The sequence below is a fragment of the Peromyscus californicus genome, unplaced genomic scaffold, assembly GCF_007827085.1.
Source record: "Peromyscus californicus insignis strain IS unplaced genomic scaffold, ASM782708v3 Scaffold_24__1_contigs__length_46423439, whole genome shotgun sequence".
Taxonomy (NCBI): domain Eukaryota; kingdom Metazoa; phylum Chordata; class Mammalia; order Rodentia; family Cricetidae; genus Peromyscus; species Peromyscus californicus.
The window spans coordinates 38,703,904-38,729,202 of NW_026294535.1; the positions used below are offsets into that span (position 1 = coordinate 38,703,904).

The window sequence follows — 25,299 nt, forward strand, 5'->3', positions numbered from 1 at the left end:
TACACAGGGCCTAATGCATCTCAGGCTGGCCTCAAACTCGCTATGTAGCCCCAGGATGACCTTGACCTTCTGACCCTCTTGCCTCTATCTCACCCCCATCTCCTGAGTGCTGGGAGTACAGTCTCCAGTCACCACACATCATCTGTCTGGCACTGGAGATTGATGTGTAAGCAAAACACTCCGCCAGTGAATTACATCCCTTGCCCCAGGGATCTGCTTTGCTGGTCTGAGTCTGTTCTTTTTATTCCACTTTCTACACTGTGGAAGTTATCTGTTTCTACAAAACCTCTATCGGGGCTGTCAATCACAGGACTGCATCAAGTCCGGCCAATTAGAGATTTCCATTTCCTGGATGTAATGGTTGGTCCAGACTTCAGCCCCGCCATTGAAGAGATAATCTTCTGTGTTGGATAAGGATGCTGGCATGGGATGAGAAGGCAAGCAGCAGAACCATGGAGTTCTGGAACCATACCTAAACCCTACCAATACCCATATGTCACAGACCCAGTAACATCAGAGGCCGTTGCAAATACAGAGCCAATTCTGGGTTCCTATAAATCACCTTTGCGAGTCTTGAATAATGGAAAACCATCTGTGCTTCCTATTTTTATATCAGGAGAGCATGAGTCTGATACAGTTGGTGGCCAAAACAAGCATCTGAACTGTGCAACTGTTTTCCAGTCTCACTATATATTGATAATTCACATTTGATAGTCTATACTTTTAAGTATGTCCGCAAATAATCATTTTTCTATCCCACTTCAAGTACTATTTCAAATGCGAAAATTTTTTGCATTCATTTTATAACCAATGACCACTTTCAGTTACCAAAAATTTAGAAATTATGGAAAGGCAATAAGCAGGGGACGAGGGGGGGAATTTCTCATTTTAGAAGATAAGATCAAATTAACTTGTATTCTACATATGACTGTATTTTTGCACACATGCGATGAATTAGGTAATTCAAGGAGCTGTTTTCAATATGAGCTATTGTTTAAGAAGACAAACTCCGTTTATACGTACATGAAGTCAACCCTGGTAAAGTATTAATTTACAGAGGCATGCAGGGACCTTTGCATTTATCCTCTGTGGAGAATCTTGGAGGAACCCTGGTAGTGAAGGGCACTTGAAGGAGATGGCCTTCAGAAAGACAAATGATGCTGAGGCCATGTGAGAATGTCTTCCAGCTTAGGTGTGAGTTCGGATCCCAGTGGGTCAGGGAGCACGTTCACCTCCTTCCAGGGAGCACTCTCACCTCCGCCCCCAGGAGCACCCTCACCTCCTCCCAGGGAGCACTCTCACCTCACCTCCTCCCAGGGAGCACTCTCACCTCACCTCCTCCCAGGGGGCACTCTCACCTCACTTCCTCTCAGGGAGCACACTCACCTCCTCTCAGGGAGCACGCTCACCTCTTCCCAGGGAGCCACCCTCACCTCCTCCCAGGGAGCACTCTCACCTCCTCCCCGGGAGCACCCTCACCTTCTCCTCCTCTCCGGGAGCACCCTCACCCCCTCCCCGGGAGCACGCTCACCTCCTCGTTCTCGATCTTGAGTGTGGCCAGCCGGGACTGCAGCTGCTGGTTCCTGAGCATGAGCTCTGCCTGGACCGGCTGCTGGGCGCTGACCTGGCACACCTGACGGAGAGGCAGAGAGCGCGGTTAAGACGGGCACCACCACCAGCCTCAGAAGCACGAGGGTCATTTATCGGTTTTGGGCGCGGATGTGTGTCTATGCGTGCATGTGCTCGCCTGTTTGTGTACCCCCGGAGAGGCCACCAGTCAACTTTGGGGTGTTTAATCTATCGCTTTCCAGAGGGTGCTGAGATGGTCTCTCACGGAACCTGGGGTTTACCATGTCAGCTAGGACTGACGGACTGGCTGGGAAGCCCCGGGACCAATCTGTCTTTGTCGTCCACCCCACCCTGCTCTCACCCTTGGCCGTGAGAGGTCCATGAGGCCTGACTCTTTATCTGGGGCCTGCAGATCTTTGCCCATCGAGCCCATGAGTCTCATACTTAAATGTCACATACAGGAGTCACGTCAACTCTCTCGATTCCAACGGTTCTGTTTAGAAAGGTTCTTTTTAGAATCCTATTTCTTCTTCTCAGGTGCTGAGACAGGCATATGCCACCACGCCTGGCTACGTCTTCACTTTTAACAGCCACCTTAAAGCTTCACTTTTAAGGAGATTTGGACATGAGCGGTGAGCACAAAACACAGCTAGGGCCTAGCGCTCTCAGGGAAGGGAACGGCGGTGGCAGGAAGCTTTGCTCTGTGAGCAGCAGGGCCTGAGACTGAGAGCTGCCGCCGCCGCCTTACCTTTGGAATCCCAATGAGCCCCGAGCAGAGGGTAAAGGATGGCCCAGGCAGACTGTACGGGCATTAGGAAAGGGGGTGGCGGGTGTCACAGAGCTTGCCAGCTAGGGTGTGGGCTCTGCAGCCAGGCAGATGTTTCTGCAAGCCAGCTCTGCCTTCTACCTGTGGCAAGCTGTGCGATTTCAGTTTCCTGCTCTGTAAGGAGGGGTCAGAGGACATGAGGACTCCCTAATCCCGGGACTGCTGTGAGAATGATACAATGTATACAGATACAGACCACTCAAAAAAGTGCCTTATTATTATTTTTTTTCCAAAGCCGTCTTTCAATCATGGCTGCTAGCCAGTATCAGTTAAACCACACGACTCACCACAGACTTCATAAGGCAAATTAGGTACTGGAAGAAGATATTTTGGGCAAGATTTCAATGATAGATTTGGGCAAAATGAAAGCATCATTAAAATGGCACATGAAACAAGCACCTCCTTTTTATCCTCCTTGCCACAGAAATGGTTCTGGCTGATGAAGGTTCCTTCTCATGGGGCAGCCAAACATTAGAGGCTACTGCTTCCTAGCAGAGATAGGCCGTAAGGAAGGGAACAGACCCACCCCATTAATAGATCAGTAAGGAAACTCTTACCATCTGACTGAAGGCATGTCTGTGACTTTTACCATTGTGTGTTTAGCATATCCACAATGGAAAAGGAAAACAGCAACTATTTGATTTTGGAAAGATGATGGGCAGAATAAACGTTCAGCTTATTGGCATGTGTGATACTGGGTGTGTTGGCATGGACCTGTAATTTCAGCACTAGGGAGGCTGAGGCAGGAGGGCGGCAAGTTCAAGGCAAGTTCCTGTCTTAAAAACTAATGAAAATTTCACGTTGTTATAAGAACTGCACCTATTGGAAATGCTTCAGATTTCAGAGGTCTGTGGACACGGGGATGTTAACATAGCCTTTACCGGTTGAGTGTCCCTAAGTCTGAAAATCCTAAATGCCCAATGTTCCGAAACCTAAAATGTTGGAGCAGATTTGTACCATCTCTTTTGTATTTGGGGATGAAGGATGCTTAATCTGAGCTCATCGTTTCTCATTAAGTAATTTACTAAATAAAAATAAAACTGACTAGAAACATAGTAGCACAGACATATTTATACCTATCTATATCTACCTACCTATCCATGCATCTATGATGTGTCAATTATCAATACATACTCAAACAATCTGTCTACTTATCTATCTACCTATCTATCACTGATAACATGCTCTATAAGTTTTCGCCCTGGTTTCCTCTGTTCATAGGTAATGTATGTTGCTATAATTTATGATCAGTTAAAATGGCTTTCTTCTCTTTTTTCCCTCCTTTTTTTCCTTCCTTCCTTCCCTCTAGCAGAGGACCCACATTCAGTTCCCAGCACCCACATCGACCTATAACTTCAGCTTTAGGGGACCTGATACTCTCTTCTAACCTCTGTGGTCATCGCCCTCAGGTGCAACACACACACACACACACACACACACACACACACGTACCATACTAAGTCTTTTTTCAAGGCAGCTGAGTGCGGTTGCTTTTAAATTACAGCCTCAACAGTCAGGAGATGGGGGATCAGGAGTTCAGGACTAGCCAAGGCTACAGAGTGAATCTGAGGTCAACCTGGCCTGTTTGAGACACTGTCTCAAAAGAAGAATATATGATATAATAAATGACCTATGAAGAGACAACCGACTCTTACAAAAAGAAATCAGTCACTGACCTCATCACCCATGTGAGACTGGAACTCAAACTTCATTGGTGGACAGAACGCAGCAGGGTACATCTCCATGAATCTCTGCTTGTCACTCCTTGGCTCTAAGTTGTCAACAGCATTTTCAATAATGTCTAAGCCTTCATGTCTGGAGGTTTCAAGGTTGTACTCGGCCGAGAGATACGTTCTGAGGGCTCTGTTCAGACTTGCATGGTAGCCAAGGTCGCAGCACTTGAGAACAGACAAGAACGCAGAGAGAAACGTTAATTCAAAACCGATTAAAGACCCACATGTGTGACCTGCGAGCATAAGGCTCAGAGGATCATGACACTGGATTAGACATAGGTTTCTTGGAGATGACATCAAAAGCCCATGAGCAACCAGAGAAAAATTAATTTGGATCCCATCAAAATTTATGCCTTTCTGATTTAAAAGACACTATCAAAAAAAAAAAAAAATTGAAAGGACAAACCAGAATGAGGAAAATGTTTGTAAAGGAATGTGGGTCTAGAATCTATAAAAAACTCTTGCAATTCAATAATTCAGATTGTCCAAGTAGAAGAGAAAGGCAGCGTCTCTGAACAGAGACCAGCTAAGATGAGAAATGGTCGGCGAGTTTATCAAAAGACGGAGATCATTGGTTATCGGGGAAACAGAGAAAAAGATAACTAGAGGATGCCGGTCATTGATGACTCAGTAGTTGTGAGCACTTGTTGCTCTTGCAAAGGATCAGGGTTTGATTCAGAGCACACACAACTGTTTGTTAACTCCAGTCCCAGGGGATCAGACGCCCTCTTCTGGCCTCTCTGGGTACTGCATGCACATGGCACACAGACACACATCAGGGCAAACACACACATACACATAAAATAAAAATAAATACATCCTAAAAAAAAAAAAAAAGACAATGGGAAAGCAGCTCACACACATCAGGATGGATATTCAGAGCGAGGGATGACAGCAAGTGCCAGGAAGGATGTGGATCAAGCGGAAACCTAACACTCCGTTGGTGGGAGTGAGCGGGAAGTGCTACAGTCACTTTGTGAACAGTTCCTCCAAAGGTTAAGCACACTGTGATTCTAAGACTCTGGGCTGGGGAGGGGGCTCAGAGGGTAGCCACGCGTGGTCACACAAGCAGAAGAACCTGACTTCAACACCCCGGCATACGTGAAAACCAGTGTATGGCTGTGCATGCCTGTAGTCCTTGCACTGCGTGGAGACAGAACACTTGGGAGGGCCAGCAGGCTCTGGGTTCAGTAGAGACCCTGGCTCTAAGGAATTGGGTGGAGAGTGACAGGTAATGTCTCCTGTGGCTTCCACATGCATCTACCACACACGCACACACACACACACACACACACACACACACACACACACACACACACACACGTACATATGCTTACGTGTGCACGTGGTAACAATTCAGCAAGTTTTTCCCTAGGTATAGATGTAAGAAAAATGAAAATAACTCGCACCTGAATATTTACAGCAGCTTTAATCGTAGCAACAACCCCAAACAATGTAAAAATCTACCCATCAATGGATAGATAAATAAATTGCCATATACTCATACATTGGAATAGTATTCAGCCATAGAAAGGAACAATATAAAAAAATTAAGAAAAAAAGAAAGGAACAAAATATGAATACATGTTACAACATGGATGAACTTTAAAAATATTATGCTAAGCCGGGCAGCGGTAGTGCACACCTTTAATCCCAGCACTCGGGAGGCAGAGCCAGGCGGATCTCTGTGAGTTTGAGGCCAGCCTGATCTACAGAGCGAGATCCAGGAAAGGCACCAAAACTACACAGAGAAACTCTGTCTTGAAAAACCAGAAAAAAACCCCACAAAACCTATATAAAAGAAGCCAGTCACAGAGAACTATGCATTGTATGAATTCTTTTATACAAAGTGAAGAACAGACATATCTAGGGACAGAAGATACATTAGTGGCTGTCTACTGCTGGGGGATGGAAGAACTGGAGGGGGTGATTGCTGAGGGGAGCAAGATTTTATTTAGGGGTGATAAAAATGTTCTGAAATTGACTGCAGTGACGGGTACACTGCTCTCTGAATATACTAAATGCCAACTGTAGACTTGGTGCGTGAGCAGAGCGGTATGTGAATTATACATAATAAAGCCTTCAAAAATGTAATGGCAGAAACCAGCAGTGAAAGGAAACAATGAAGAACAGTATCCGAGTTTCATTCACTCAATGCTGTGACTGATACAGCAATTTATTCAAATCCTTCTAGGAGACAAATATGCTAAGCAAGATTCCAGATTTGCATATTTTATTGATGACTTGAGACTAATCAGAATTGTTGAAGGGAACAGGCTTGAATCTGTCACAACACCCAGAAAAGCCTTCCCTCCCTCTAACTCCCAAGCATAAAATTCTTAAATAAGGAATGGTTGCTGAAGTCCTCTTATTACAGACAGAATTTGTTTCATATTCGTAGGAATTGAAGAGCTTTGAGAGAGCTGGATAGATGGTTCAGTGGTCAGGAGCATCTACTTATCTGGCAGAGGACTGGGGTTCAAGTGCCAGCATCTACCTGGGTGGTTCACAACCGCCTGGAACTCCAGCTCCAGGGGCATTCCACGCCTCTGGCCTCCGTGGGCACCTGCACTCACCTGCACATGCCTCCACACAGACACAGACACGTAATTAAAAATAAAAGCAATTTTTAAGGAAAGGGCTTTGAGGTCCCCCCGCCCCCCACCCCGAGTCTTTACTACCTTTATTTTGTACTTTAGTTCAATTCTTCATGCATCTTAAGCAAATGATTTAAAAGAAGCATGTAAGCCTGGAAATGGGCCAGCAATTACTGACAACAGAATTTGTTACATTAAAAAAAAAAAAAGGATAAATTCCTTAAAGAGGAAACACATAGTTTTAAATAGACAAAACTAGGTCATCTCCATATTGCTCTAATGAAGTCAATCAACTGGGCTTGATTCAATTCAAATCATTAATTGGCCAGGTGCCAGGGACTACGCTAGGCTCTGGGCACATTAAGGCTGGGACACAGTGAAACACTTCCATCCTCCAGGAGATGGAACTGAAGCTGTCTGTAGGAGAGGGGACACATGGGAAGCAGCCCTGGCAGAAAGAGCAGGTCCTCCAGGCTATGAGGCATCAACCAGCCCTTGCAAAGGGACATATTGAATTACAAGCACTTAGAAACAATGCCAGATGCCAGGCTGGGGACATAGCTCAGTGGCAGGGTGCTTGCTTAGCATGCCCAAGACCCCAGGTATGCTTCCCCGAGGTGTAACACAAATTTTGTCTTTCTACATTCAATGATCAAATTATTAATATCACTCCCCCCAAATTATTAAAATGGCAACTTTAAAACAAAGTTATTGTGAAATCCTGTTACTCAAAATGTGATCGACAGCAACACCTTCATGAGGGGCTTGTTGGAAATGCAGAATATCGGGCGTGGGATATGGCTCAGCAGGTATGGATGCTTGCTGCCAAGCCTGATGATCAGAGTTTTAGTCCCAGGACCCCCACACAGTGGAAGGATAGAACCGACCGCCATAGGCAGTCTTTGACCTCCACATGCTTGCTCTGGCCTGTGCTCCCACACACATGCATACAAAATCACATATAAAAATACTTAGAAAGCTTTTAACAATGCAGAATATTTGGTCCCGCCCCTGACCTATTAATTTGGAATCTGCAGTTTCAGAAGGATGCAGTGTTGAATGATTCAAAGACTGAATGATTGAGACACTTCCCCCAGAACACTCCAGGGACAGGGTCTTGGGACCCTGCCCTTTGGGAGGCGCTGTTTCCCCAACCTGACAAGAGGATTTGATGAAATATGATTTACAAAATCAGAAAAACAGCTGTGATGTCACAATGGCAAACGATACAATTGTGAAATGCAGCCATTGGATCACCAACCACCACCCATCTCCAGTGAAATCAGCTGCACCCAAATACAGAGAATGATTCATTTTGGTTAATTTGGAAACTTGAGTCTCACATGAACAAAGACCTTCTTTTATTCCGCTTGCTTCTCCCAATCCATAACGGCTCCCTACAGTTTTGTATACATCAGAGGGATTGAAAAAGTCATTCTGTCTTTCAATAACATCTTAGTGTACAAAGACACAGGTTTGTAAAGGAAATGGGCCTCATTTCTCTAATAGGTACTAGGGCTAAAAAGCAGCCCACTATTCAAAAAGGAGACAGATTCTTCTATCTGACTCTGAGGAAGCAAGGAGACCCTGCTGGCTTAGTTTATAAGTATTGATCTGGCGGGGAGAGTTAATAAAAAAGCTGTAATAGAAAGAAACAGTGGAGAATAACCTTTTATTCCTTACACAACCCGTGTTCTTTAAAAGGGGAAGGATGGATGGCAGAGAGAAAAAGGAAGGGAGGGAGGAGAGCAGGGAGAGAAGGAAGGATGCGGGGGTAAAAGGTAGAAGGGAGGAAGAAGGAAAGGAGAAGAAAGAGAAAGAAGGGAAAAAAGAGAGAGGAGGCAGAAAGAATTCTAACCCCAGCTGACCTGGCGTTTTGAAGAACATCTACTAAGTTTCCATTATTCCCCGACTTGAACACTTCACTCCACAAAATGACAAAAGCCCCGGTCTGCTTTCTATTCCCGGTACAGCCAGGTGGATTCGGTCAGTGTGAGACCTGGCTTCACTGTGGCTTCCTAACAGGCTAGTGGAGCAGACGTGACTTAGTCACTCATCTAGACGCCGTGAAGGTTCTTCAGGACTTGCCTTCCTGTGCTCAGGAGGCTTCTGACGGGCCATCGTATTCTCTGACCCCCGGGGTGCTCATCAGTCTGCAAAGTCACCCAGTCGGTATGATTTTGTTGCGTCTGTTCTGTAGTATATCCAAACTCTAGGTTTCTCAAGCATCTTGAACTTAGAAGGAAAAGGAAAATAGGAAAGAAAAGCTCTTCAAGGTCCCCCGAGAGCAAGGCTACCCACAGAAGCCTCTTTTTTCCTCCCCTAAACTAGAAGTTGAAATGACATTGGATAAGTTAGGACTCAAGATATTTGGTTAAAGAAGGTCTCAAGTAATTCTGCGGGGCTGGTGAATTATTAATGAGATCTGAAAGGCTTCTTCTACGTAGAGAGCTGGAGAGCACATTTAATGATGAAAACACACGGGAAACCAACAAACTATTTCATTCCGACAAAGCACCGCTATTCTGAAGAGAGAACTCTCGATGAATACATAAAACTATGAACCAAAAAACTGGGGGAGGAAAGACTGTTGGAATCAAAAGTGTGCATTAAAATAAAAAAAGACCCTAAGAACTGCTAAGATCCAGCCTCCTAGGCGTTAGACTAATCATAGCAGCTAACTTCCTCAGCCCAAAGGGTTGCAACCAGTATCAGACCGAAGAGGGGACCCAAGCACTCAGGACGGGGACGAACACAGTCACTTTGTTTTGTCCCAAACACTGAGAATCAGCTGAAGCGTACAGGGTGGTATCATACCAGGTGTGAAGTGGACCCCAGCTCCTCAGAAAGCCTTTTCCTGCCCCTTCCTCTCTGCACCCCTTTTCCCACCAGACTCCACGACACCAGGAGCCCAGAGTGGAAAGAAGTCTGCCGTTCCTGCTTCCCCAAGTCATAGCCAATGACATCTGCGGGGCTGTCCTAGAAGCACAGAGGACAGCACCAGGTGCCAGTCCCTGTGACTCCTGCAGCCATGGGGCCTGAGCAGAGAGGGAGGGTGGGGGTTCCTTGTTCTCCAAGAAGTGCTCTACCTTCAGTCCTGGACTCTGGCCTCAGCCCGAGAGATGTGAGTGGTCTTTTCTCCTGATCCCTACCTTTGAATTTCATCTGTAATGAAGAGCAGTTAACGTTATTAAGATTCTGCATAGAGCTAATGTGAGCATTGAGATGGGGAAAGAGACAGAAGGGCGGTAGTCCACACCCCAGAGCGGGCAGGCAGGCGCAGGCTCCCCCCAGAGAGCATTGCTGACTGCAGGCAGGTGTAACACGCACCTCTGACTGTTACCTTTGCCATGGGTATTGGAAAAAGAATTTTCCTACCCCTCAGTTTGAGTCTTTTTGAAAAGTAGGACAAGCCAAGGACAGGATTCTAAAAAAAGCAGCTTTCATTTGCCCACGAGTGGCTTTCAAAGGGCTTGAAGGAGGTGAGTCCAGTGCTCTCATATTTACTAGTCAAGTGAGGAGAGTGGACCGCTTTGGGATTGCTGTCTCAGTGCCCTCCACAATTTTCTTCTCTGTTTATTACTTTAACCCAGAAACCATAAACACAATTTTTTTTTCCTTTGTAAGAAATAAGCGTCCCATGGGATCACGCCAGACACCTTAATTCCCACAAGCACATTTCATACACCCATTTTCCTGTCAGGGTTTCTGGGTACCCACAGAAAGCTGGCAATTCCGTTCTTGTTTGCTACTGTACCAACTGTAGCCAAACACTTAATAAAAACCAAGTTTGGAGCTTTCCCCTGAGCAACGAGAAGGTCACAGTGGCGCATCTCTGGAACGGGAATGGATACCAAGTAGGAAACAGGACCAGTGCTGCCGCTGATAGGTCTGGCTAATGAACAGCTTCATAATCACCTGTTACCTGGTGCATCTCCCATCCACCCGACTCATTTTTCTCAAGGGGGTAAAAAAAAAAATCTTTGTAACTAATGCAAATAAAATCAGGAGAAAGGAGAGAGATCAAATACAGCAGCCTCAAATAAACACAGGCCAGATGATAAATGTTACGGAGAAGACAAAGGGTCAAGGAGCAGCATGGGTCTAGGGGGAGGGCTGCCCATCTTTCATTTAGGGTGTGAAGGTGTGGTGTGTGCAGGAGGATGGACTCAACCTTAGAAAGTTCTGCAACAAAGCATGAAGCCCCCCTGCTGCCCCCGCCCCCCCAGCAAGGAAGTGCATGTGGTTCTGTAAAATGGACAGGTAAGCATAGCGGAAGCACTATGTAGATGGAACTGGGGGGCAGGATGGAGGGCAGTGGGTGCCAGTTCGTAATGGGTAACTGTGAATATCTGGCTCTTATTCTAAGGACACAGGAGGGCCTCTGGAGAACTTCAGACATGACAGCCGTGTCTGATTTCTGAGTTTTCATCCTCGGATTGTCTGGGAAGAGAATAGAGCTTTGGAGGACATGAGGGCAGGTTGTGGGAGGTACATTTCTGGAAGGCACTGGAAACAATGCAGGCCGGTGATGAGTGTCTCTGTCCAGGAGTCTAAGGTTGTCATAAAAAGTGGTATGGAGGGGGGGTTTGGGACCTTTAGGAGGAAGAGATTATGGGGTCTGTTGACCCGGTATATGGGAGGAATCAGGAAACTGGGAATTAGCCTGTGTGCTTGGGTGGAAAGCAGTAGCCTTTCTTGGGGCATGAAAAGCTAGTAAGAAGAGAGTTGCCTGTGTAGAGGGTAGAGGAGGTGGGAACAGACAGACATGAATGCTGCTTAGGGAGGGAGGTGGATTCAGAATGTCTTCACAATTGCAGGACCACAAGCCAGAGAGCTGATACACTCCTGAAACCCAGGAAGAGGACCAGGGCTGATGAGACGGATCTACGGGCCATCAGATGGTACTTAGGCGAGAGAAAATAGAGCAAGAGGCAGGAAGCTGGGACCACTCTGCAGAGGCTCTTGGCATTCAGAGCTCCAGAGGAGTATAGTCAAGAAATCACTGGAGACCAGAAACGACGACAACAACAACAACTAACAACAATAATAATAACTAACTACAACAACAACAACAACCAGTCCTCATTCCAGAAACGTATGCCCGCGGCATCAACACTGGAAGAAACTTTAAATACCCATTTCTTCAGTCCTCTAACCATTTCAGTTTTTAAATACCCCTTAACAATCACAACGGGTTAAAGCCATGCCACAATTAGTCTATATGATTGCTACGATACACTAACCCGCTGAACACGATCTCTGTGACTTTTCTAATAAGGGTTCAGGCCTGACGGAGAAATACAGTATCTCTTTCTGGCAGGTTTCCACAGATAACTCTCAATACCACTGTGTGTGTGTGTGTGTGTGTGTGTGTGTGTGTGTGTGTGTGTGTGTGTGTGTGTGTGTGTTGGGGGAAATCTGACTAATTGAGGAGACTGAACTCTGAATAAGTTGCTTTTTAATGAAGCGTAGGTCCCAAGAGACAAAAAGAGAAGGCTAAAAGCTTTAGCATAACTGATTATTCAGAAATGATAAACTAACGGGAGTGGGGGGGTCTCTGGGCTGCAATTTAATTTCAGTCTCATTCTGTATAGATGGCCAGGAAAGCGTGTGTGACAGATATCTGGATGGAGGAAGTTGGCTGGAGTAAGGGATTACCTCCTGGAAACACTCCACGAGAAAGGCTTAGCCTCCAGGCTTCCAAGTGAGCTGCAGCCTTTCTAGGGAGAAGGTAGGAGACGAAACTGCATGGAAAGAGCGACAAATAATTATTGCGGGGAATGTGCTTGGTGACAGGGGACCAATCGAATTTCATCATCGAGGACTTAGTATCTCTGAGTCCATCTCAGCAGTGTGGTCTGTCTGGAAAGAGGCCGTGGTGGCAGAAATGAAGTCTTAGACCCAGTTATTTTGAAGAATTCTAAGTTTACAGAATGGTGGATTTAATTATAGGTTAGGGAATCCTACTGCTGAGTATTCAGCTGGGCTTGGCGGAGCACAACTTTAGTCCCAGCACTCCGGAGGCAGAGGCAGGTGGATCTCTGCGAGTTCAAGAGAAGGGCTCAGTGAGGAGAGTGCTTATTGGCTGCTCAGGTCTAAGGACCTGCACCTGAATCCCTCAGACCCACATAATGCTGGGTGCAGTGATGGGCGCATTTGTAATCCCCATGCTTTTACGGCGAGATGAAACGCAGAGACACGAGAGTCCCTGGAAGCTCGTGGACCAGTGAGCCTGGCAAAGTCAGGCGGGGACAAAAGACTCTTGTTTCCAACATGGAAATCGAGGATCAGCACCCAAGGTCACTCTCTGACTCCCAACACAGGGCACCACGGCACGCTCACACCCAGACACTCTCATGCACACACACGTACACACAAACACACAAAACAGACATCTTTCAGCAAGGAAATGGCTGGGAACTTGGCATTCAAGGACAAATATGGCCTGCAGGATTGGTCTTCTGGTTATAAAAGATCTTGATTTTTTTTTTTTTTTCAGAGTAAACTGTAGGGTCTTTTGCCCTTAATATTGGAGATAGCAATGATCAAGGACACAAAACCCGTCCATTGTGAAAACAAACTATCCACGTATATGCCTTCATTTTCTAAGACAATCAATTTCTTTTGCCATAACATACATGTATGGGGTGGGGGTGGGGGCTGGAGAGATGGCTCAGCGGTTGAGAGCACTGGCCACTCTTCTTGAGGACCTGGGATCAATTCCCAGCACCCACATGGCAACTCACTGTCTATAACTCCAGTTCCAGGGCTTCTGACACCTCATGCAGACATACACGTAGGCAAAACACCAATGAGCATGTGTGCACACACACGCACAGAGCACTTGTTCTTGCCAAAGACCTGGGTTCAATTTCCAGCTCCCACATGGTGGTTCACAACCACCCTGTGCTCTACCTCCAGGGGATATAACACCCTCTTCTGACCTTCGAGGGCACCACACATGCATGTGGTGCACATACATCCACGCAGGCAAAACAGTTATACACATAGAATAAATAAATCTAAAACAAGGGATGACTGCTGTCTCGAGAGTTTCCCACGCGCTTCCTCCTACTCACCACCCCTCCTCTGCCTTTCCCTGGACAAGGATAGAAACAACACATGCAAACTGTAGAAACCGAAACATGTTCCAAGCAAAAATGAAGTGACTGTGTCCTTCCTTTGGCATGCTGCTGCTCTGTGAAGAGCTGACATTATCACCCATAAAGCTCACACTTGCTGTGTCCACACACCCCTTCAGAGTGTGCCTGGGGCCAGAGATCTCTACTCATTGCTTGTACTTAGCATTCACGTATTTTCAATCCCCCCCCCCAAAGAAAACCCCCAAACAACAGCAACAACAAAAACCAGATGCTTGGATAATAGCCAAGCTATCATATTCTTCCTCACACTATCTTTCGTACCAAAAAGTTGACTTATATTTAATACTTTATACTAAGACACCCATTTACCTCCAATACTTACTAAAGTCATGCACTCAATGACAAAAGTCATCTTAAAATGAATCCGTTGATCTCAAAAGGCACAATCAAGGCCCTAACACTGACTGAAATCCTAATAAGGCTCTAAGAGCCACTTTGTTTTGTAAGTATTGGATTTTTCTATTGTGTCAGGCATTTCTGAAAGAGAAAGATTAAACTTGCCAATTCCAATATGATAAATAAAGGCACTGCTCATTCAAAACAGAAAAATTAGCATTATTAAATAATTTTTAAGTATCCCCAAATCTTCCAATAAATAAAAAAAGATTTGAACAGGTCTATGAAAGTGTTGAATTGACTATTAAAATTTTCAGCCTTAGTAGTCAAAAGGAGGCTATTGAATTAGTTAGGGCATCATTGATATATATGCAAATCGATTAATCTTGTGCTTCAATTATATTGAAAAACAAACCAACAACCTTGATTTTCCTTTAATTTACAACCTAAGGATGGGTTTTGCTAACCAGAAGTAAATTATAGCTCAGGTGTTGCCAAGTTCCAAAATACTACATCTCAGCAAACTCCAGACTTAAGAGACTTTGGCATACCTTTATCTGTTGTAAGGGAAAACACTTAACACTGTGATGGGGAATTAGAGCCACATCACGCTAAGCTGATGTTAGCTTTGCTCTCGGGGAGTTAAACCGCAGCTGTTACACAAGGTGCAGTCGCGTCATTTATGATGTAGCCTACTGTGGAGTGGTGGCCAGCTTGAGTTCATGGAGCCTTCCTCTAAAGATCATTTTGTAGGAAATATCAAGTGGGTAGAGAAACACAGCAAAGCCCTCAACAGAGATGTGATCAGACAAATCCAGAAGCTGAGGTATTCTGAGGAGTTGCTGTCTCTTCAATAAGGGTTTTGTCCAGAAAAGACTTAATGGACATGTGGACGTGGCCCAGGGAAGTGTCCTGCACCATCCTCAATCTGGTATGATCTAGATAAAGTGGCTATGAAACACAATTTGGGGTGAGAAATGGGAATGCACCCCCTGAGGGCACTAGTGGGAAAATAAAAAAGCAGGTTAAACAGTGTATGTAAACTATGACTCCACATCTTCCTTGTCTAGCGTGCGCGTGCGTGCGTGCGTGCGTGCGTGCGTGCGTGTGTGTGTGTGTGTGTGTGTGTGTGTGTGTGTGTGTGTGTAGGGGGAGGAGGGTACAGTAAGTTTGAGGTTATTTTTTTTTTTTTCGAGACAGGGTTTTTCTGTGTAGTTTTGGTGCCTGTCCTAGATCTCGCTCTGTGGACCAGGCTGGCCTCAAACTCACAGAGATCCACCTGCCTCTGCTCCAAGTGCTGAGATTAAAGGTGTGCGCCACCACAGCCCAGCCTTTTGTAAATCTGAGTTTTATCACTGATAATCTCAGGTGCATGAGCATGGTGCTTTCATCACGGCTGGAAGCATTTTAGATTTTCCGTAGTCTATGTGTGCTGGTCCTGTACTAATAAAATAATTTAAAGTACGTATTTTGTGGAAAATCCTTGACTTTTTGTCCTATGAATAGACCTATTTATGATCATCTGTCACAGCAAATTTGTTGGATATGGGTGTGAGAAGAGATGGACGACCTGAAGATTTTTATCAAAAGGTCTCCCCTTCAATTCTCTGACTTTATAGAGATGCATTTACTGACTTCCATGCCATCTCAACTGCATTAAAGACGCCGTCTTGACTTCTCATCAGAGACAGAGCAAGAATATCAGATAGCTCAGAATGAAATGCACATTATTAAATAAACTCACACAGCAGAAAGGATTTGAGGGACCTTTGCATAATAATCAAGCAGTTTCTTTTCCACCAGGAAGGGTCAAGCTTAATGGATTTCCGGATCACTACTATATGTACAAAATGGGATCCTACAAAGTAAGCGGCCATTTTAGAATGTCCACATTCACATTGCCTTAAAAAAGTGAACCAAGGCACAGAAAAGTATTTTCTTTCATCTTAGAGTGTTCGGTTTCAGCAGATTCTGACAGCAAACCGACTTCACGTCATTTCTTTCAAACTTCATGTTTAAGTCACGTCTTTTGGGAGTTGTTCACATTTTCTAATTTAAGGTTGATCTTCAGAAGTCTAACTTTTGAAAAAAACTGAAAATCATTTCGCACATTTAACCATCATCTATTTAGAACAGAGTTAATTAGATCTGCAGGTTGAAAACATCTAAGTCTGGGGTCTGTTCACTAGGTAAAGTGCTTGCTGCTTAGGCATGAAGACCAGAGTTTGGGTCACCAGAACCCACACAAAAAGGGCAGACACAGTGTATGCCTGAAATCCCAGCACTGGGGAGGAAGATCCCTGCTGGCTAGCTGTCTCCATCACTGTTCTGTTGCTGTGAAGAGACACCATGACCAAGGCAATTCTTATGAAAGAAAGCATTTCGGTGGGGGCTTGCTTCCAGCTTCAGAGGCTACGTCTATTACCATCATGGTGGACAGCATGCTGGAGAAGTTGCTGAGAGCTACATCCTGATCTGCAGGCTGAGGGAGAGAACCTGGGCCTGACATGGGCTTTTTGAAACCTCAAAGCCCACCCCCCAGGGACACACTTCCTTCCAAGAAGGCCACACCTCCTAGTCCTGCTAATCCTTTCAAATGGTGCTGTCGTTCTCTGATGAGGAAACAGTCAAGCCCTTCGTCTTCTTCCCACGAAGTTTCCAGTCTTCAAAACACACACTGGGCGAAGGCATTTCTCTCTTCAAGCCCTTCGCTGGCTTCTTATCACCCTGAGCACCGAGTCCAGACCCTTCACTGTCTCAATGACCGTGATCAGTCTCACGCTGCCCTCGCCTCCAGACACTTCATTTTCACTCACTCTGCTCCAACTAGATCGTCCACTTTCAGTATCCCATGAGCACCTCGTGCTTACAGAGAGCGGCACATCCATCTCCAGCACAGACGTCGGCCTCTGTAGCTTTTCCCCAGCCAGTGCTTCCGTGGGAGGGATTCCGTCCTCATATTGGGTGCTGTGCGTCCTCAGATTGGGTGCTGTGCGGCTCTCAGCTTACTTCTTGGCTGAAATATCAAGCCTTTTCCCAGGAAAAAAAGAGCACTCATGGCAATATCTAACATTTCTTTTTGCTTGGTTGACTTGAGACAGGGTCTCACTATGTCACCCCGACTGGCTTGGAACTCACTATGAAGACAAAACTGGCCTCGAATTCATGGAGATCCACCTGCCTCTGCCTCCCTAGTGCTGGGACTAAAGGTGTACGCCACTGTGCCTGGCTATCTTATATTTCTTTACGGTACCATCAGTACTTATTTTAAATGTGTACACACCACACACACACACACACACACACACACACACACACACACATTTATAGTTTGTCTCTCAACACATAATTTAAAGAGCACAATGCTAAGGACTTCGTTTTGTTCACTGATGAATTCCCAGTGTCAAGAATAATGTTGGAGGGAGGTTATGTAGAGCTCTTTAGCCCCAATCAGCACTATTCGATGTACACTAAGTACTTAGCACAACTGACTTAAGCACTCAGCACTTGGCTCATGAGTGTTTAAGCACTCAGCACTTAACTCATGGGTGTGTAACATGTGGGAGACTCTGGAAACCTTGCATGTGTTTATATACGCGTTGCATATACTTATATTGATTTATATCGGCATATACTTATGTGTGTATGTATCAAGGGACTGGGTTGTAGTCAGTCAGCTGTGAGGTGTCTGGTTTGCTCCCCGGCACCGACAAATAATAACCCCAAACCAACCTGGAAAAGAAGCACTTGAGGCTGGTTGGTAGGGCTGGGGATCAAACTCAGGGCTTCACACATGCTAGGGTAATGGTCTACCCATGAGCAATATGCTAGGGTAATGGTCTACCCATGAGCAATATGCTAGGGTAATGGTCTACCCATGAGCAATAGCCCCAGCCCTAGTAAGTCGGTTTGAGCTGATACCAACAGTTAGAGTGGTGCTACGGCATAGTTTGAAAACCGTATTCTGCCCTTTCTGGCTGAGTCCACCAGGACAACAATTTGCTCTCACGGGCTTTTTTTGCAATTATGCTTTATCATGTGCATCTCACAGCTGATCCTGTCAAGGTATCACGCATGGTTAGCTTGGAGTTTTGTTTTTTCTGAGCACGGCATAAAAATGCATTATTCCAATAAACGATGGCATTTTTTCCCTCATTAACAAACGATAGTCACTGTACATAAACCTTCAAGTACTTACGTCGATTAGGTCGGAAAGGTCGTGAATGTAGTACTTGAACACCGAGGCGTTGGTTGCTTCAAGTGTTAGGAGATACTCGTTCCGCGCTTTAATCGATTTCAGCTTATTTTCTGAATATTTTGCTTGTCTCTGGTAAGGAAGAAGACACAGGGATCAGGAATGGAAGTGAAGTCATTTTTAATAAGACAGAAACACATGCGGGTTTTCATTAATCTAAGCAATTTCTTCCATATATAAAAAATGATCCTTTGGGTCTTTTGTGGAAAGTACATTTCGAATGTGATTTAAATAACAAACTAAAGTTTCCCCGGCTCTGGGAATAACAACAATGCATTTGGGCTCCGGGCCCATTTCCACCGAACTCCCTTTGTTAATATCCCAGTTCTCCAGATCTGTCCTGAATACTTGGCATTCACCACGGAATGATGTCCAGCTGTTATGACATAATTTCATGTGTCTTAACATCCTTGGCTCCCCCGGGAGGAAATGCATGTCTTTTCATAGTAATTCACCATGTGTGTCTATCGCTGGTGGATCAGGGCTTTTTAGGACTGCCTTGTCTCCTCCGATGAGGAGCCCAGGGCTCTGCGATGCATTTCCAAACCTACCTTTTCCTTCATTTTTTCAATTTTCTTCACAGAGCTGCGTCTCTGGTGCTTCTCTTCTAGCCTGATGTGGAAGACGGGGTCACCCGACCTCCCGATCTGCTTCTCCTCTTGCTTCTCGGCTTCTTTCAGCTTGCTCTCCGCGCTGATGCTCTCGGCGTGGTACATGTGGTACGTTTTCATCACCTGTGAGAAAGAGACCCAGATTGTGAGAAGATGTCTGCCTGAAGCTTTCAGAGTGAACGGGACCATTATAAGGTGTGTATGTTAGAAACCACCACCTTCCAACTGGCGTGGGGCAGGGGTGGGGTAAAGCCAGACTGTTAGTCAAACAGATGAATTTTGGCTCCTGCTTCTGTAGAAACCAAACAGATATGCAAATTCACCTGCCGGGAAGAGGAGCTTAGGGGACAGTCTCTGATGAAAAAATGATTTGCCGGGGCTCATGTGCGCTTTTCAACGTACGCAAAGTGTTCTTCCATGCAAAAGCATGCTCCCCCAAATCTCTTCTGCATTATGAATTGGCAACATAAGCTATCTATTCACGGATAAGTTTGAGTCTAACTGGAATTCCACATTAGTACAATATTTACTGGATTTTTATGAAAAAAATATATTTTTCAAAATACCAACATAAATACTAAGGCTCATATATAGATAGGTTTAGTATAAAGATGGTTTTTCTAATTACAAAGTAATACTTTATAATCATCCTAGAAAAATAAATGATACAAAAAGGAATTTACAAAACAAACAGAAATCAATAACAACACTGTGAAGATCTGGCATATAGTCAAGTCTCTTTCCTTTCTACATATCCTTCACTTTAAAATACCACATATTATCTCTCCAGTTGAAATTTGGGATCAACCAATATATATAATTTTAGTGTGTTTTAGAATAAATATTTTGTGGTGTAGTATTTGTTAGAATGTGTGTGTGTGTGTGTGTGTGTGTGTGTGTGTGTGTGTGTGTGTGCGCGTGCGTGCGTGCACGCACATGTGGAGGCCAGGGTTGGCTGTTTTTCTCTCACATGCTTCCTACCTTTATTCTTTGGAGACACAGCCTTTTACCAAACCCCAAATTCAGTGATTTGGCTAGCCTGACTGGCCAATGAGCTTTAGGAATCTTCCTGACACACTCCTCACGGTGCTGGGATCCCAGGATTCCCTTCCATGGACAGCTTCTTAAGATTGACGTGGGTCCTGGGATTCTGAACTCAGGTCTTCACTGACTGAGTCATCTCTCCATCTGAATCACCAAAGGTACTTCTGAAATGCACGTTTAAGGCTGTACGGAGTTCCTGAGCGCATGTACCATACCTGACTAACTCGCTACTGTTGGCCGTCTCAGGAATGGGTTACACTAAAACCCTTCATGTGTACACAGTTTTACTTCTTTTCTTGGGAACGACACACACAATTAGTATGCTAGCAAAATTCAGGAATAAATGAAACATGAAAGTTTTATAGTACATCTTCTCTGTGGATGTGATAAACTCACATACTAAATCTTCAATTATTAAAAGCTTTGGGTATATGATCACTACAAGAACATTCATGAACACACTTGGGTCACCTAGGGCAATTTTCCTAAGGAAAAACTGTAGTGTTCAAAAAAACATGTGCATATCTTTGTGCGACTTTGAAACACACTGCTAAGTTTATACACTTTAATTAAAAAAATAAAACCAAGCTGATCAATAATCTCTTAAAGTACTCCAAATAGCCTAGATATTTAACAAATATCTTCCTGGATAATAAAGGTATGTGTTACTCTTTAAATTAAATTAAAAAAATACTACTATGTGTTGTGTTTGTGCGACTGCCCCAGAGGCTAGAGACACTGGCTCGCCCTGGAACTGGGGCTCTGAGCAGGTGTAAGCGATCTTTCATGGATGCTGAGAACTGAACTTGGGTCCTTTGCAAGAGCTGGAAGGGCTTTCAACTGCTGAGCTATCTTTCAAGTCTTGGCGTTCACTCCTTTCATAAAATCTATTTATAATCTCCACGTTCCTACCTACAGGAGAATAGTAGCAGTCAAATTCTAAGAAAATTTCCCTGAAAATGTCAGTTTCCCCATATAATTTTAGTGCTATATGCAGGGTTAGGTATCTGGGAAAACTCCGAAGGCTTGTACTTGGTGTACAATTATATTTGCTGAGAGAAACACGTAGGTGTGATGCTCCAATGCAACCCAGAATGCCTGTATGAACAGAAGGCAGATTTTCTTTCCCTCACAAGTAACGAAGCTATCCAGATTCAATTTCGTAACTAAAGTGTTGTCGTTAAGACGTTGAGGTAAAAGTAATGTTTTGAAGTAATAAACGCTCCTTTCCTCATTTGGAAAGATGAGTTTTAAAATCGACTGGAACCTGGATGTATCATTAAAATAAATGAACTCATTTAAGCTGCTATTTCTCTAGGCTGGCAGAAAAGGTAGGATGCGAACACTTCACTGAGGTCCCACAGCACGCACTCGGGATGACCATTCGGAAGAGTAAAGCCTGGGGCTGATGGAGAGAGTCTTGCTCTCATCAACTGTGATTATCTTTTTAACCATGCAGTCAGTACCGAGTAAAGCTTAACAACCGCGCAGTGGCGGCTTCTGTGGAACCATGTGCCATTGGAAAATTGTCTGTTTTCAGTCGGCACTGGACCTGGAGGAAGTCTGGTTGGCCACTCCAGTTTAAAAGCAAAGAAAACAGCAGCTGGGCAGCTGGGGAATGAGAAGGGAGTTATCCTGCAGCTGGGCAAACAGCGAAGCCAATGAAGCTACGACACACCTTGCATTTCAAGGCTGGGCTCTGTTTATACTCCCTGCCTGGAGCAAAGCCACATACCATGTAGGCCCCAGTGCCACTTACATCTTAAAATGACAGGGGAAAAAAAAATAATTCCACACATGGACACATACTCCACTCTCAGAAACTGCTTAGCTCTCTACTTTCCCGGCTAATACCAAGTTAGAAATAACAACATCCGCCCCAGCTGGATGAAACGGCAGCCCCGGCAGCGCTGGGCATCTGAGAATTTCTTTTTAATACGCCACTAAGAAAGAGACCCGTCTTCGTAAGTCGTGTGTTACTTGGCTACGGGGGGGGGGGGGGGGGGTAGATTAAGCACGTTTCATTTGCACAAACTGAGTCTAGCGCACAAGTAAGTAGACTAAGCCTACTTCTAGGATGGTGTGTGCTAAAAGGAGCACACTTGAGTCTGAACTATCACGAGATAGCATGAACAGGGGCAGGTATCTCACCGTAATGGAGGTTTAGTATGATAGCTCAGGGTTACTTTACTTAGTTCAATAAACGACTTTCTTTGTTTGGTTTTCCAGTCTGACTCAGGATTGCCACTCTTAAGTGTTAAGTGTCAGGGTGAATGGATTTTTAAAAAAAGATGAGAAAAAAAATATCCCCAAAGTCTTTTGAGAATTCTAATTGTGGATAATGAACACAAGCACAAATTTCACGGTTCAAAATGTAAGTGGACAGAAGTCAAATGTGTCTGTAGTTAAAATAAAACAGCACGGAGCCCTCCTGTTTTTCAGAGAGAAAAAAGAACTTTTATATTTCTGAGGTGCAATTGGAATAGGTTCTGCAAGGAAAACATCAGCTTTTCCTTCTGCTAATGCAAACATATCCTCTGCATACCAAATGACCCCGTGGACATACACCTATTTAAATGGAGTCTCAGAGCACATTTTCCTACTTGAATGCTTTTCTACTAAAAGTTCATGCATAATTCTCCAATCAGTATCCTCAAGTTACCATTCCCGAAACTGCAGGAAAAATACAGTCCAGTAGAAGGATATTCTGACTGAGAAATGATTTTTGTTTCTATGTTTTTGTGTGTCAGTGTGTGTCCGCCGTGTGTGAGCTGTGTACAGCATGTGCAGGTGTACTTGTGGAGACCAGAAGAATGCACACAGCATGTTCTATTACTTCTCCCTTCATTTTTTTGAGACAGGGGAACTGGACCGGAAGGCAGCAAGTCCCAGTGGCCCTTCTGTCTCCGCTCTCCCACAGTGCCGGGGTTACAATTACATGTGTGATCACACCTGAGCTTTTACGTGGGTCCTGGGGATTTTTTTCTTAGGCCTTAGCCACTGAGCCATCTCCCCAGGCCCACGTTACATATGTTTTTGTGACCCTGGGAAATTTTACATCAGAACCTTTGCACAGATACTGTTGATTTTTTTTTTCTTATTGAAAGGCCCATGCCACGTAACTGATACCAGCCTTGTACTTTAAATCATAGTAACTAAAATATCTGTGCTATATTTTAATCTTCTATATAAGAAGTTATCACACATCTGAAGTGATGTGTATGCTGGGGAAGGTCAGTGGGTTGAAGCTATGGTTTCTACTTTCTGATTTCTGGCTCAGACGGTAGAGACACAGATAGGAAGGATGGATCACCAATTACTCAGGGTGGAGACTATTAAATACCCTCCCACTCAACGTACAAAGTTATTGCAGAGTCCACCATCACTAAACTTTATTGAGGATATATGTGTATATCTCTATTTACAACATAAACACCATCAATTCTGATAGGTGCACACACACATATGTATTTAGCCTACTGAGCACTATAAAATCCTTGCTACCTGCTAGACACGGTTCTAAGCGCTTTGCTAATTCTTCTAGTCACTCTTTGAGAGGTACATTTATTTTCCTCCTGCTAATATTTCAACCCATCTCTCAGGCGAGCTTAAATCCTGTTACCTGATCTATGGGTGGAAACCCCCTTTTCTTTCAACTATCTCAACTTCCATATTGATAGCACTCACGCTGCCTGCCATGCGTTAGAGTTCCATGTGCCATCCAGTGTCTTGGCTGATCTTGTAGAATCAGGTAGGACGCCAACAAGAGAACCCTATGTGCCTTCAGATCCTTAACTCTACTTCAGACACAACGTAGATGATGGAGACACTGGATGAGAAACAATGAAGGGTGGGAGCTCATTTCACAGCTTGCTCTTTCATTTAACAAACACTCACTAAATGCCTCCGATATGTCTGGATCTTTTTTCATCCTTGGCATCCAAATTAGCACACTATTAAACACCTGTGATTAGACCAGGGTTAAGACAAATAGTTCAAAAACCATCTGTGAAACACAGTGTTAGTTACTTTTCCGTGGCTGTGATAAAAACACCACAATTTTTAGGTGCATTATGGGAAAGAGAGTTTAATTCTGCTCAGGGTTCTACGGTGGTACCGGGAGACACACCAGCATGTGTGCCGAGCATGCATGGTGGCAGGGACAGGGGTCTTAGGGGTCACACTTTTAACCTCCAGCACAAAACAGAGCGGGGAGGTGGGGGTGGGGCGAGGCAGCTCATGCCCATGAACTGGAGGTGACCCAAAGCTTTGGACCCCCAAAGCTGACCCCCAGTATTATACTTCCTCCGGCAGGGGAGCATCTCCCCATAAACTCTCCAAATAAAGCCACCAACTGGGGACCAGGTGTTTACAGGCCTGCACCTTTGGGACATTTCTCATTTAAGCCACCACAAAGAGCTAGTATGGGAATTTGGGGCCCCTCTGAATAAAATGTGCACTGGCTTGGCAGGGGAAGATGACGATATCAGGTATGTTCCTGACAGTATTTCCTAACTCCACAGCCGGCTGTTTTACTACCCATCGGTCACTAAAAGTTCTGAGAAATGTGTTTCAGCATTCCATGTCAACTGCTTAAGGTAGAAGCCTTTTTTTTAAAAGCGCGCGCGCGCACACACACACACACACACACTCACTCATACAGTCTCACATACACCACACATACATATTCACACGTAACATACTCATGCATGCACACACACTCATACACACTCACATACTCATGGACATATACATATTCACACACACACTCACTCAATACTCACACTCAATACACACACACACTTTCACAATACCACACATACACATTTGCACACACATTCACATGTAATACACATGTGCACACACTCATACACACTCTCATATACTCACTGATACACACACAATACTCATACATTTACACACTCATGCACACACACACACTGACACTCAATACACACTCAGACACAATCACACACCCATACACATATACATACACTCACTTCTCTCTCTCTCTCTCTCTCTCTCTCTCTCTCTCTCTCTCACACACACACACACACACACACACACACACACACACACACACACGGCTCCAATTATAACTGAGTTTCTACAAGTCATCACCTTATGAGCACCACCAGGGTGGGACCACAGCTGTGGAAGCC

The 25,299-nt window shown here is 44.7% G+C and overlaps 1 protein-coding gene across 2 annotated transcripts in view; it reads right to left on the reverse strand.

The window, feature by feature from the left end:
- Positions 1-25,299, reverse strand: part of Srgap1 (SLIT-ROBO Rho GTPase activating protein 1) — a 204,108-nt gene that overhangs the window by 61,543 nt on the left and 117,266 nt on the right. For both annotated transcript variants that reach the window (XM_052753483.1, XM_052753484.1), the window contains exons 5-8: positions 19,034-19,216; positions 18,426-18,554; positions 4,072-4,293; positions 1,532-1,633 (exon numbers count right to left, since the gene is read on the reverse strand). In XM_052753483.1, the coding sequence (XP_052609443.1) occupies positions 1,532-1,633; positions 4,072-4,293; positions 18,426-18,554; positions 19,034-19,216 (636 nt within the window). The remainder of the gene's footprint in view (positions 1-1,531; positions 1,634-4,071; positions 4,294-18,425; positions 18,555-19,033; positions 19,217-25,299) is intronic.